The sequence below is a fragment of the Pteronotus mesoamericanus genome, unplaced genomic scaffold (genome assembly GCF_021234165.1).
Source record: "Pteronotus mesoamericanus isolate MK-2021 breed Mesoamerican mustached bat unplaced genomic scaffold, CSHL_Meso_final contig_90, whole genome shotgun sequence".
Classification (NCBI taxonomy): domain Eukaryota; kingdom Metazoa; phylum Chordata; class Mammalia; order Chiroptera; family Mormoopidae; genus Pteronotus; species Pteronotus mesoamericanus.
Genome location: NW_026555277.1, coordinates 45,676,353 through 45,689,929, shown reverse-complemented (window position 1 = coordinate 45,689,929; position 13,577 = coordinate 45,676,353). Strand labels below are relative to the sequence as shown.

At 37.4% G+C, this 13,577-nt stretch overlaps 1 protein-coding gene across 1 annotated transcript in view; it reads left to right on the top strand.

Moving 5' to 3' along the window:
- FAR1 (fatty acyl-CoA reductase 1) overlaps positions 1–5,863 on the top strand; it is a 52,641-nt gene extending 46,778 nt beyond the window's left edge. Inside the window, exons 11-12 of the mRNA XM_054586073.1 lie at positions 1,714–1,841; positions 3,367–5,863. Coding sequence (XP_054442048.1) covers positions 1,714–1,841; positions 3,367–3,529 — 291 coding nt within the window. The 3' untranslated portion in view covers positions 3,530–5,863. The remainder of the gene's footprint in view (positions 1–1,713; positions 1,842–3,366) is intronic.
- The last annotated feature ends 7,714 nt before the right edge of the window (positions 5,864–13,577 follow it).

The following is a 13,577-nucleotide window of genomic DNA, read 5'->3' as shown; positions in this document are numbered from 1 at the left end:
TTTGTCCCTTAATTGGAGGGTTAATCTGTAATACAGTTGCTGATAATTTTGGATTTATATCTGACTCAGTACTTTGTATTTGTCCCTCCTGTTTTAGGTTCTTTTTTGCTTTCTTTGGTTATTTTTAGTTTCATATTTTTCCATCTGTATTAGTTACACAGAAGTATATTTGTTTTCTGTTAAGTAGGTTACTCTATAGAGATTTTAGCATCTTTCCTTAATTTATCAACATCAAATATAACATTGATAATTTCACCTTTTCTTGGAAAATACAAGGACTAACACCTATCTGCTATTGTTTTTACATATTTAAGTCTGTGTTATATGCCTCATAACCATTATTATTGCAGTCTATGCAATAAGTATTCATATAGATTTGCCCGCATAATTGTTGTTTTGTTCTTTTTTCTTTCTCCATGCCAGACTTCAATCTGGAATCATTTTCATTATGCCTAAAGATTGTACTTTAGTGTAATTTCTCTAGTGTGGGTCTTCCACTGATGTCAGATTGTCTCAGTTTTTATTTTTCTGGAAACATCATTACTCTTCAAAAATATTTGTGCAGATATAGAATTCTATGTCAGCAGGTTTCTTGGAGCACTTGGAAGACATCTCATAGTCTTTGGCTTCCCATTGCTTCTTTTGAGCAGTCAGCTCTCAGTTGTTCCTTTGGAGATAATCTCTATCGTGTTTTTTCTGATGACTTTAAAATTTTTCTCTTTGACTTTCAACAGTGTTATTCTGATATGCCAAGATGGGGGTGTGTGCACATACAGTATATGTGAGATTTGAACCTGTGCCTTGATGTCTCATTATTTTTGGAAAATTTCCAGCCAGTCTTAGATATTGCTTCTGTTGCATTCTTTTTCACTCTTCTGTGGGAATCCAGTTATGCATATGTATGTCCTCCTTATATCTTCTATCTTCAGTCTCCATTTTAAGGTGATATTACTTTAATGATTGATTTATGGTAGCTTTTTTTTTTTTTGGTCTAGAGCTTACTGTGTGTAAGTAAGTAATGTATATAGTGAATAATCTGGTGACCCAAATGTATGGAGGAGAACTTAGTAGCACATGGTCCTCTTATTTTGTCACAAAATAACATTTCTGTAAGGCTTTTTTAAAAAGTCTAGATTTGTCTAATCTTTTCATCAGATGGTCTAGTTACTGTTGTCTAAACTTCTAAGCCAGCTTTCATAACATCCTTTTTCTTGAGGTCAATACTATTCTCTAGGAAAATTAATCTATAAGGTACACAGGATGTTCAAGAAGAGAGGAGATACTATAGATATAAACCGGAAATAAAGGCATTAATACATGTATGAAGTAGTTGGGAATACATACATCTATTTGGATAATGGGATTTTGTCTTTCGTATTTTGTGTGTGTGTTCTTTTGGATGGTGCAGGCTTTTTTCTTACACTTAATGTACTCTTTAAATGCTAATGTGAGTTTTCAGATTATCTTCGCAGATGTTTCTGTGTTTAGTGGAAGGTGTGGAATAGTAATAACTTTTGTGAATAGTGGTAAGATTTTACTCTTTTGAAGCTCTGCATACTCAAAGCCTTCTGTTTAGTTCAGAAGATTTTAAAAGTTAATATGGTAAACATTTTGTAATCATGTCCTTTGGAATTAGCCTGTAGAAAAAATACAAATTTTTGCCTAGTTGTGAAAAATATTAATAGGGTAACCAATGATTTTTTGTTTATGTAGACTTTTAATATTGATGTACGGCAGTTACACTGGGCAGAATACATAGAGAACTACTGCATGGGAACCAAGAAATATGTTTTGAATGAAGAAATGTCTGGCCTCCCTGCAGCGAGAAAACATCTCAACAAGTAAGTTGTGCATGGGTTTGATTTCCTCTTGTCTTATGAAATATCACAGTTTTTTTGTTAAGCGGGTATAGCGAATGTATGATATTGCTAATAATCTATTGCATTTAGGAAAAATGCTTACCTTTGGACTGAAACTTTGGTAGTATTGATTTAGCCTAATATTGTTGAAACTTGATATCTTCATCAGCTTACACTCTTCCTTAGCACAATGTGCAGGTATAATTCAGTTTTAAAAAATCACTAGTATCTTCTGTTGTATTGCTACTGAAGAAGTAAAAACATTAGGAGAAAATAAAAATATATTTTAAACTGGAAGTAATTTATTTATTTAAAGTTTTTTTTTACCCTATCTGATATATCTTTGAAAGAGAAAAGATAGTAATAATAATACATCATTTAACATGGACTTTTTTTTGTTTATAAGAGTTATAATTCCTGTTACTATCTTATAAAAGTAATACATGTGGATTGTTTTAAAAAACATACACACACCAGGGCAAAGAAGAGGAAGGGTGGTCAAAGAACATGTATAAAGGACCCATGTACAAAGCCAAAGGGGGTAGGATTGAGGGTGGGAGGTCGGGGTGGGTGGGGCGGGGGAAAGGGGTGCCGGGAAAATGGAGACAACTCTACCTGAACAATAAATAAATAAATACACACACATACAAAATAGAAGAGGAAAAATCACTGTAAATCCATCATTCAGAAATGCAGCTGAAATTTTAATGCTAAACTATTTGTAGTTTAGTTGATACAATTTTTATAACAGTTTTCAAGACTTTCACATTATTATTCTTGTGCCTCCAATTCTTTGAGGTTTTGTAGGGCAGTTAGCTGTATACATGAGAAACTGAGGTTTAGGGAAGTTGTATTTGCCTAGGTCATATTGTATTGATTGGCAAAACAAACCAGAACAGTGACCTTTGACATGTAATTTAAAACTCTTTTGTTGACACCACTTGTTCATATATGGTAATCTTATCCTACACTGTCTGTTGAAGTTATCAACTATAATAGGAGAAGTAAGTTCACTTGTTTGAAAACTTCTATAAGTATCTAAAGATGTCCCAAAAATGTTTATTTTGTCTGTACGATCATATATGTAGTGAACAAACCTTTTTAGATTAGTTAGGAAGGAAAAAGCTCCAAACATGTAAGAGACGTGTCTGTTTTACCTACAGTTTGCTTGCTGCCTAGCACAGTACAGGGCACACAAAAGGATGCTCATTACTTGCTAAATGATAGATTTGCACCTCAAATATACTGTTACAAAAAAAGCTCTGTGTTATTCATTGTTAATAGGGGTAATACATTGTTTAATGGACTGCAGTACAGAGTATGCATAGTCAGATGTGACTTTTGCTAACTTTATAACTTAAAGACTTATAGTTACTTTTTAAATAAATTTCAAATTAGTATGGGTTTGAACTTTGATTATGTTAAAAATGGAGCATTAATTATGTGCCATTTAGCAATATTTTATTCTAGAAAATACTGTCTAATACATCTCTTGATTTGCTTTCAGGTTGAGGAACATACATTATGGTTTCAATACTATCCTTGTGATCCTGATCTGGCGCATTTTTATTGCAAGATCACAAATGGCAAGAAACATCTGGTACTTTGTGGTTAGTCTGTGTTACAAATTTCTGTCATACTTCCGAGCATCCAGCACTATGAGATACTGAAGAAAAGAATTTAGCATTAGAACATCTATGCATATATGGTGGTCTAAATGCACAAAATGTAAAATGTACTTAAGTCATCTCACCTTTTGTCAAGACATTAAACCATCTTAGATCAGAGTGTGGAGTAAATTATGGTACATTTTATGTAACATTTTAATGTTTATGCTTATAAAAATCTAGTGAACACACTGTGGTATGCCAGCTCAAATCTGCAGTAGCCACCAAAACCATGACTTAATATTTTGATCCCTTGGGAAAAGGGGTGGGATGAGGGTAGGAGTGGGGATATGGGAACACTGACCAGTATAACTGTGCAATTCTGGAACACGTTAATTAAAATATGCCTTAACATATAGTGAATTTCTAATTTTAATATTTAGTGCAATGGAAAGCATTTATTTGGACAGGAATGCTAGCTAAGTTGGTAGTTACTTGATTCTTAGTGTTTGATTTTTTTTCATCATTCAAAGTTTTGTTAGTTAAAATGATAGCCAAATTATTTTCACATCATCCTGTAAGTTACTGAATGGTCTCAGACATGAAAGACATGTTAAATCCTTTTTATTTCTCTGATTAAAGATCTGATGCATATCATTTTTCTATAAGCAATCAGTTGCTTTCATAATCAGAAGGCTATATATTGTTCTGAAGATCCTGCTGGATCTAGATGGGTTTGAAAATCCATAACAACATACGCTATCTCTTTTTTGAAGGAAAATGAAAATGACTTAAATAAGACTCTTAGCCTCAAAAAGTAAGAATACATTTTTCTTGTCCACATTTTAACCAAATAGAAATCAGTCCTGTGTAAGATGTTCATGTTTTGAAGCTGGAGGATGTCTTGAGACTTTGGCAAATGAGGGGTTGGGGAGGGATTCACCATACTGTACTTTTCTCCCTTTATAAATTTTATTAACTAATAAGACTTTTAAAAAGGCTTATGCTGTCTTTCCAATGAAAAGTGAAAGTGCATTATTATGGAAGACTATATTTGCAGATAGACATAGCATTAAGAAAATGTTCTCACATGTGTGTAAACACATACTAACTTTTGACCTGGAGAGCTGAATTCATTCAAGAAAAATAAAATGCATAAAATAATATGTATTAAAATTAAATAAAGAATTTTATTTACATACCACATAAAGTAGCAAACTGTTGAATGAGTTTGAAGATAATCATTTATTTTTTCTGCATGTGGTTTTAGCTTTAAAAGAGATGCATTATAGAAACAAGTAATAGCAAGAAAATTAATGTATATTTTAATGATACATTATAATTCCCTTTAAACCTTAATAGTAGTTAACTCTCCCTACTGTTTCAACCTATAGTTGGTTTAACAGATTGATCAACATAACATGTTTTAATTTAGCTGATCAAGTTCTATATTTAAATCATCAACAGTATATCTTGAATATGTTTAATGAGGTCAGTTCACAATACAAAAAGTCATATAGAACTTTACATCTTAATTTTCTTTATAAAGTTAAATGCGACGTATAAGAAGTTTATTTTGTTATTGTGAAAAAACTAAGTGTAAAGGAAATCACCTTCTTCCATGCTGGTGTGTAGTCTTGAAAAGGAAAAATGCTTCCATGTTGAAGCCAGGTTTTCTGTAGTTTAAAACTTTTAAACATTATTTTAAAAGAAATACATATATAAATACACACACACACACACACACACACATAAATTCTTTGGAATGACATAGAAGTTTCTGGTCTAGGACCATATCTTGTATAAGGTGTGAGAGACCATGATAGTGTCTTAAAGATGGACTAAATGATAATGCCTTTAATTTAAAGTGGCCCATGTAATTAACTTCAGATGCTCTGTACACTGAGTGATCCATCTCCTCAAGTACGTTTCCATCATGTGTTGAAAACATGCTCACATTTTACACTCTTGCCAAAAGATACTGAGAATCAGATGAATTGTCTTTGTATCTTGAAAAAAAATCAGGTACAACTTTGGCAGGCATGTGAAATATATTTGGGGTGTATGTCTTTTGAATTTGTGTCATGGTTCTTATAATCTAACTTCAAGAAATGCTATCTGGGAAGGTGCTGAGACCACTGCATTAATTTTGTGTGTTTGTTTAACAGAATTCTGTTGTCAGAAGGAAGCTAATGAATAAATTAACATGTCATTCCAGAACTTAAAGTTCTAAAATTAGTATAAAGCACACACAGATAGTTAACCCCCACTAACTAGACTTCAGGCTTAACTCAAATTTAAAAAGATTTTGGGAATCATTTATGTTTGTTATTTGCTAGAAATGGCTTTTAGTTTTGTTTGATTATAATTTCTGCACAAATTCAGTTCTTAACAGGATGGCCTACTAAATCAAATAAACTCAATATTTCATTTAACTTACTTGATAAAGCTGTATTGTAAGACATTTGTTTTTTTTCCCCTCATTCACTTTGAGTCTTATAATTCTGTCGCATGCATTTGTCAATTGTGACTGTATTTAAATTTGACTTGGCAACATTAATATGTCCTAAAACTCAACACAAAGAAGCATGGCAATGCATTCTTTGACTTAAGGGTGGTATAAAATAAACATTTTTTTTAATCTGTGTAATAAAGCTTAGAAGCAGGTAGAAAAAATCTTATTTCTCCCCCACCCACCCCTCCCTTTTTTGTGTGTGTTTGTCTATAGGAACTTGTTCAGGGCTTTTTTTTGCTTTTTGTTTTAAATGTAAATTGATTCCATAAGAAGTATAGAAGCATTATTGGGTGCCTTTGCTTGTAAACCAAAAAGTAATAAATGAATCCCTGTATTTCCATTATAGTACTTACTGTATTTTTACAATAATTATCCTGAAAATTACCAGTGAGATAATGCAGTTAGGATTACAGGATGCAGCCCTCACTTACATTTCTTACCTCTTTTCAGGTGTACTCATTACTTCTTGTGTCCTAATTTTATTTAATTCCAGGTTTCTTACACAGCGTTTTAGGGGAAGCAGATAGTTAGGATGAATACCTTTTGTTAAAGTATTATTTTTATGTATTTGCTGAGATGAGGAGATTGCCAGGGTGTTGTTAGGCTCCCGTTACTCTCCTCCACATTGACTCTCATTTGAATTTTTAGGTATACTTGATAGCAATTTATCTATGGAGTAAGGATGAGGATCACTAATTAGGAATAGAGATTGATCATAGAAAAGGAGAAAGCATCAGGCTGAGGTCCAGGTGAGCGTAAATGGCCAAGATTGTTCTTCTGGGCTGACTCCAGGCCCCAACTTAAAACCATTAACATTGACTTTGTCTATTCTGAGAAAAACTCTCTAACTTTTCGCATGGGAAACTAGAGACAGTAATGTGTACTGCATAACTTGATATAGAAATGAGTTAATTAATAGTCTGATAAAAGAAATATGAAGTATTTTCTTATTGAATATTTTTATCTTCAAGCATTTTCTAGTCTTAGGATGAATTTGTCTTTTTAAAAAAAATACATCTCTGCTACTCTTAAGATTCTTAAGTCATCTTTGTCAATTGAGCACAGTTGTGCAAAATTGTTAACTAATTTCTTTGATTTTTCTTAATTAAAGAAAAATTTGAGTAACATTAGTTAAGTTTGACGTGCTCCTTTGCAGGTTGATGACTCTGAAATACATTTATTTAGAAAAACAGAGTGGTAAGTATGAGTTTAGTATCTTTACTGTAGGTTTGAACTCAAACAAAGCTATAAGTCTCTCTCTCTCCTTTTTTTTTTTTTTTAAATTTGATACAGATCACAGACAATACCCATAATTTTATGTAAGAGAGGAGAGGAGTGGAGATTCCCCTCCCCTCCCCTCTTTCTTCCACCCCCTCCCTCCTCTCTCTCTTTCTCCCATATCTGTAGAGAGCTTACCTTCAGTTTTTGTGAGCAAGGTGTGATTAGAAAATGTTAGGTTTGAACCAAATAAAAATGCTAATAATTGGTAGCCTTTGACCTATGCAGACAATTCCATGTGACTCAACCTAGTATTAGAAGTTGCTTTTTTGTTTTTTGTTTTTAATCCTCTCCTGAGGACATTTTATTTTTCATTGCTTTTAAAGAAGGGGGAAGGGGGGGGGGAGGGAGAGAGAGAGAGGAGGAGGAGGAGGAGGAGGAGAGAAGCTTCAATATGAGCAGAAAAACTTCGATGCGAGCGAGAAACATCAATTGGGTGCCTTCTCCTGAGCACCCTGATGGGGGATCAAACCCAGAACCTGAGTATGTGCCCTGACTGGGAATCAAACCTACGACCTTTCAGATTGTGTTCCAACCAACAGAGCCACACCAGCTAGGGGTAGAGCAGCTTTTTTTGTCTTTATTTTTGAACAAACACATGAACCTAAATATACAGATGAATGTACTTTTATTTGTATATTTACAAATATATAAAATGGTTGTCCCTGGATATTGTGTATTTATTTCATCAGTATTGTTTGACATTTAATACCTAATTGTCTGCTGTTATGTTACATCTTGCACAGATTTGTCACTTCCCTCCGCTTGGTTGTGGGTTTCCTGAGAGGAAAACCAGCCCTGTACCTTGTACATTGTAGAAGTAATACTAATGAACATTTTGTTTAGCATTTGTTATGTGCCAGGCACCAAGCATTTTATATGTATTGACTCATTCACAGCCATCCTTTGAGGAGGGTACTGCTATTACCCATGTTTAACAGGTTGGTAACTGGCAAATGACATTAATAACTTACCCTGTGTTACACTGCTAGTGGCAGAGTCAAGATTCAAACTCAGCCTAGCTCCAAAGCTTACTACACTTACCACACGAGTCTGCCACACTATACGGCTTTTCACTTGGGAACACAAATGTTTCTGGACTATTCAGAGAAGTTCTCTGACATGTTGTACTAAAATGCCTTTATTTGGTTCTTTCATTTCTGAAACCCAGCATTCATCTATTCAACAAATAGTACCTATAATGGGTTAGGCACTATGTTTTATATTGCAATGATCTGTTTATTTGAATCACTCACCACACTAAGCCTCAAAGTGGTCAGAAATGAATGTAGAACTGAATATGAAACTGCCTACCTGCTAGGATTTTATGACTTAATGTGGGTAAAGAGACATAATTTTAAAATATAGGTAAGGAAACATAATTTTTATTAAGACATTAAAAAAAAAACAAACCCCAAAATACTGAAAGCAAAAAGGACTGATTTACTGATTGGGCTTATACAAACATGACATTTGAGTTGTTGTAAGTCTGATTGGGAGAAATGATGGGCTAGGGAAGCGTTCCGGGCATCAAGGACGTGTAAAGACTGAAGTGCGAGGAGCACCAAGGAAGGACATTTTTTGGTGCTAAAAGCTAAGTGACTGATGAAAGGTAAGGCTCGGGGGGGGGGGGGACAGTTGGGCCTTTGAATGCTCAGAATGCACTATTGGCTGTGGAATGACTTGTCAAAAACTAAAGACGCCCCCAATTCTTAATAAATTTGAGTAGGTTTTGACCCTACATGACCTGACCTCTTACATTTTTTCCTAAATGAACTGAATTTAAGAGAAAAAAGTCTGATACAGTGATGTGTATAGGAAATACTGTCTTATATCTCAAGACTTGGACTTGGCTTTCCTTTTATATACCAGATAATTCAGCAAATAAAAGTTGCTACCAGAGAAAGAATTTTTTTGTGTGTCGGCAGGACGTGGGGGGAGGGGCCTTCCCTGAAATACAAATAATTAATGTTAAAAAAGTGATCAGGAAGCAATTGTCAGACATGCTTATTCAAATTGGATGAGTTCTTGAATGAGCACACATTCTTTGTAGTCTTGCTAGAGTTTTCAAAGAATCAGGTCATAAATCAATAAAGTGCAAACTGAAAATCCTATTTCTGCCTGCATGATGAGTGATCCCTTGGCGACCGGCCTACAGAGTTCATTTCTGCTCACCAAACCAGGGACTCCCATACATGGCCTGTGATCAAAATTAACTGGGTGACTTTAAACACAGAGGTTCCCAGGACACACCCCAGAGTTTCTGCTTAGATTTAGGGAGAAGGCTGGGGATCAGAATGCTGAAAATCCTCTCCCCAGTGATTATAGTGATGACTAGGGTTTGCTTTTCCCTCCCCTAATCCAGTGACACACGGCAGGATCATTTGAGGAGCTCTCTCCAAAAAGGCCTGGGCCCAACCCAGCGGCCTTTCAATAACAGGTCGAGTGAGGACCAGACACACGTCTATACAACAAGCCTTCTGCGTGATCTGACAAACTCAGGTCAACTCTTGGAAGAAAACATCCCAGAATTTTTACCCAATAAGACAAAAGTAGATGACAGCAATGTGCAAAATTGTAATTTAGGATTTTCAGCAAATTCCACTGCCATTTCAATACAAGCATATTCTGATTATTTTTGTCAATGAGTACTCCGTATCTGCATCTCTTGACATACTATTCCACGGTAACTGTAGAGCCCAAGGACCTGGTCATTTCTAAAATTAAAAAATACTATTTTAACCAAACTCTTCCAAAAGGACAGAGAAGCAGAATTGTATATTGCAAAGAACATTAGTTTTTCTATGAGACTAGGTATGAATCGACTGCCACTTAACCAGCTGTGTGCCATGAATGAGTCAGCTAACCTCAGCCTCAGATTCCCTATCTGTAAAATGTGTATCTGTGAGGGTGGTTTTAAGGATTAAATGATAAAATGAGTATGAAGTTTGTGGCATATAGTAAAAGTTCAGTAACTGTGCCCTCAATATCAAAAAGTCCCAAACGGTGCCATGGATTATGTAATTCTAACGTAAGTAATGTGACCCAATTTATATTCTCTGATTTTACACTATGATCTTTCCGATTTCTAATATTTCTTTCACATTTCTATCATTTAGAAATACACACCTGAGTATTTTGAATACAGCTACTAAAAATCAGTTCTTTCCCCTCGCAATGCATCATCTCCACTGTGGCTTTTCTGCAACCGACAGCTCTTGCTCACTGGGGTAGAGTGAGGATTCCTCAAAACTTGCATGTTCCAAGAAAAAAATTTCCACTTTTTCACTTTGCCCTTGGGCAGAAGAATTCTTTAACGATGATCAGTTCCCAGATCATCCCTCCTCACAGATTTTTTTATGTCAGCCACACCTTGAGACAACTCAACCTCTTTCTTTACCCTAATGATCTATATTCATTTGGTTGTTAAGCAAACACTAGGTTGTCTTTCTGGGCTTGAGAGATTGATAGCATTCGACTGGGGACCCATTTGTGTTCCAAGAACAGTTTGAGAGTTGCCCTCTTGCCTGTATTTAAAAGAGATAAGCATAAAACTGTTGGGTTTTCTAATTATATAACTTGACTCCTAGAGCATTTCACATTCCCTTAGCCCTGCGCTGTAGTTCTCAGCCCTGACAAAGGCACAAGGACAATCAGTGGCCTGTAATTAGAGACTGTCCAGAAACAAACTTGCATTTAACTGATACGGGAGACCATTCCACCCTCGTATGTAATACATCTAAAAATCTTCCTATTTGAACAAGGCTCCTTCAGTCAAAAATCTTCAGAAGAGTCTTGCACCTAGAAACTGTAGAGTACTAATACATGTGTTTGGAAATTGTTAAATCACAGGTACTTTCTTAGCTCTAGACTTGGGTCTTCGCTGCTCCAGGCATTCCATACAGCTTCCTCCCTCATTTTCAAGGAGAACATACAATGTGTCCACGTTCAGTTGCCAGTCTTTCCTCCACCAGGCTTAAGTTATTTTTTCCATTGCAGTTTAAGCCAGTGCATTCACAAAATAAATCTTTAAGACAAACAAACAAAGAAACCCCCTTTGTCCTTGGCTAGAACTTTCTAGTGTCATTTGAATTGAATTCCTAATTCTGACTTGTAGCACTTACTGAGGTCCCCTTCCCCCTAAGAGGGAGGTTCCTGTGCTGAATATGCATCTTTTGCCCCTGCAGAGCCAGTCCCCTCTGTTCTCCACGATGCTCTTGCTCCTGCAACCTGACCTTTGTGGATGACACATTTGGTTCCTTTGGGCATGCGCTGAGGACAGGAGGAGAAGGGATAAGGACTGGAAGCGTTTATTTTTCAGTCAACCCCAGGCTCTGGTTTGGCCATGGTTGTGTCCCTCTACCACATGCCACTGCTTCTGTAGGTGGCCTTGCTCTGACAGCTCCACGCTTAGAGCCGCAGTGTCTGCCGCCTCCCCTCGCCTGCAGTTCTCTCCACTCTTGATTGTACCTGGGCTTCACCGTCCTTCGCTGGCTGCCTCAGCCCTGCTCATGCTTTGCAGTCCCTTCCTGACAACTGTCTTGACTTGGATACAGCTCCTTGTCTAGAGCTTGGCAGGCTGCGACCTTCCATGGCTAGAGTTCAAGACCCCAAGTGTAGTGGAATAAAGGCCTGCTGACTGGTCCTGGAAAAACGTGTATGCCTTTCTTTTTCAAGTTGGCTGCTACTTGGATTGGTCACTCATGTGGGGACACCGTTATTCCACGGGAATTATCCTGCCTTTTCACACATATCACTGTGGAGCAGATGGCTTAATTCATGGGTTTGGTCAACTCATCAACGTCCACAAGGCAAATTCTTTGCCTCCCAAAATTCTTTCCACTCATTTCTACCCAGTCTGCCTTCCTCTATTTGTATGTCCCACCCCCAAAGCTCACACATGGTTCTGTTGTATGTCAGAAAACAGAATACACTTGTATTTTAATATAATGCATTCATTCCAAGACGAGCGCAACTCTGGAAGAGAATGTTCAACACTGTCCAAAATTGAAATTCTCTCTTATACCTGCACCCCTTTTCCCCACCTCCCTAAATTTCCTTCCTGTGTCCCATCAGTAATGGAGATATGCTAAATTCCGTCTTCATTGCTACCACTGTGCTCCAGAAACCAACACTTCTCTTAGCTGGATTATGATGACATCTTTCTAATTTATTTCCATGCTTCTAGTCTGGTTAGTCTCCAAAGCATGCTTTCTTCAGCAGCCAGAGTGACCTTTCTAAATCACACATCTGATTGTGTTAGCCCCCATACTTAAAACCCTTCAGTGACTTCCCACTTGTACACTGCCCCCAGGATCAAGTCCATACTTCATAACAATTTCTAAGGCTGGTGGTGATCTGAACAACAGCTTCCCATCCCTCACATTTTCCTATTCCCCGTGCCTGAACCACTTGCTGTTCTGCCAGCATTCTAATCTCTCTTGTCCTTATCATGCTGCCCCTCCACCTGCAAAATTCTGTCTGCTTTCACCCACCTTGCACATTTCAGTTTAGGCATCAGGTCTGTATCAGAAATGCTTTCAACTTGCAAACATCCAAAACCCAGGTAGCAGCTAATTTTTCGTATGTAAGAAGTCTGGAGACTTGCTGGCAGTGACACATCTGCAAGCACAGGTTCACCTGTGATGTTCCCAAATCTGTATGCTCAGTTCAGACACCTCTCCTGAGCTTCAGATCCATATATCAAGAGTATACCTGTTACCCTTCAAGGATTTGCATAAACATTTTCCTAAGCTCCTTCTAGTTAGAAATTCTGGAGCCAAACTGGACTCATCTATTGAAATAACCAGGAGCAGTGAGGACCAGACTGTCATGGAGCCTTACTGGAGTCAAGCCAGGCAGGGGTCACCTGGAAGACTCCAGTGGGCAGGAGGGGCATTGATCCATATAGCCATCCATCTGACCCTTGGTCCTGGTGTCTGCCCACAAATGTTCCTTGTGCCAGGCTCTTGGTCAGGTGCTGGGAAGGTAACTGGCTCCAACATCCTTTCTGTCCTCAAGGACCTCAGAGTCAGCAGGGATGACCGCGTGGGGAGCACAGCAAGAGGGCCTCAGCTAGTAGCCTAGTCATTCCCACTGCTTCTGGGCACAGGGCCAGTGTCGGGCAAGTGGGAGGCATCGAGAAGTCAGCCGGCAGGGGCAGCACCAGCCATGAGGCCATGGGCAAGGCTGGGCTATAGTAGCTGCCAAGGGAAGAGTCCAGGCCTGGACCTGGGGTACGTGGGGCGGGCAAAGGAGAGTGAGGCAGGGGGCCTTATGGTAGTCCTGTTGGTCCAAAGCCCTGCAATATCTGGGCAT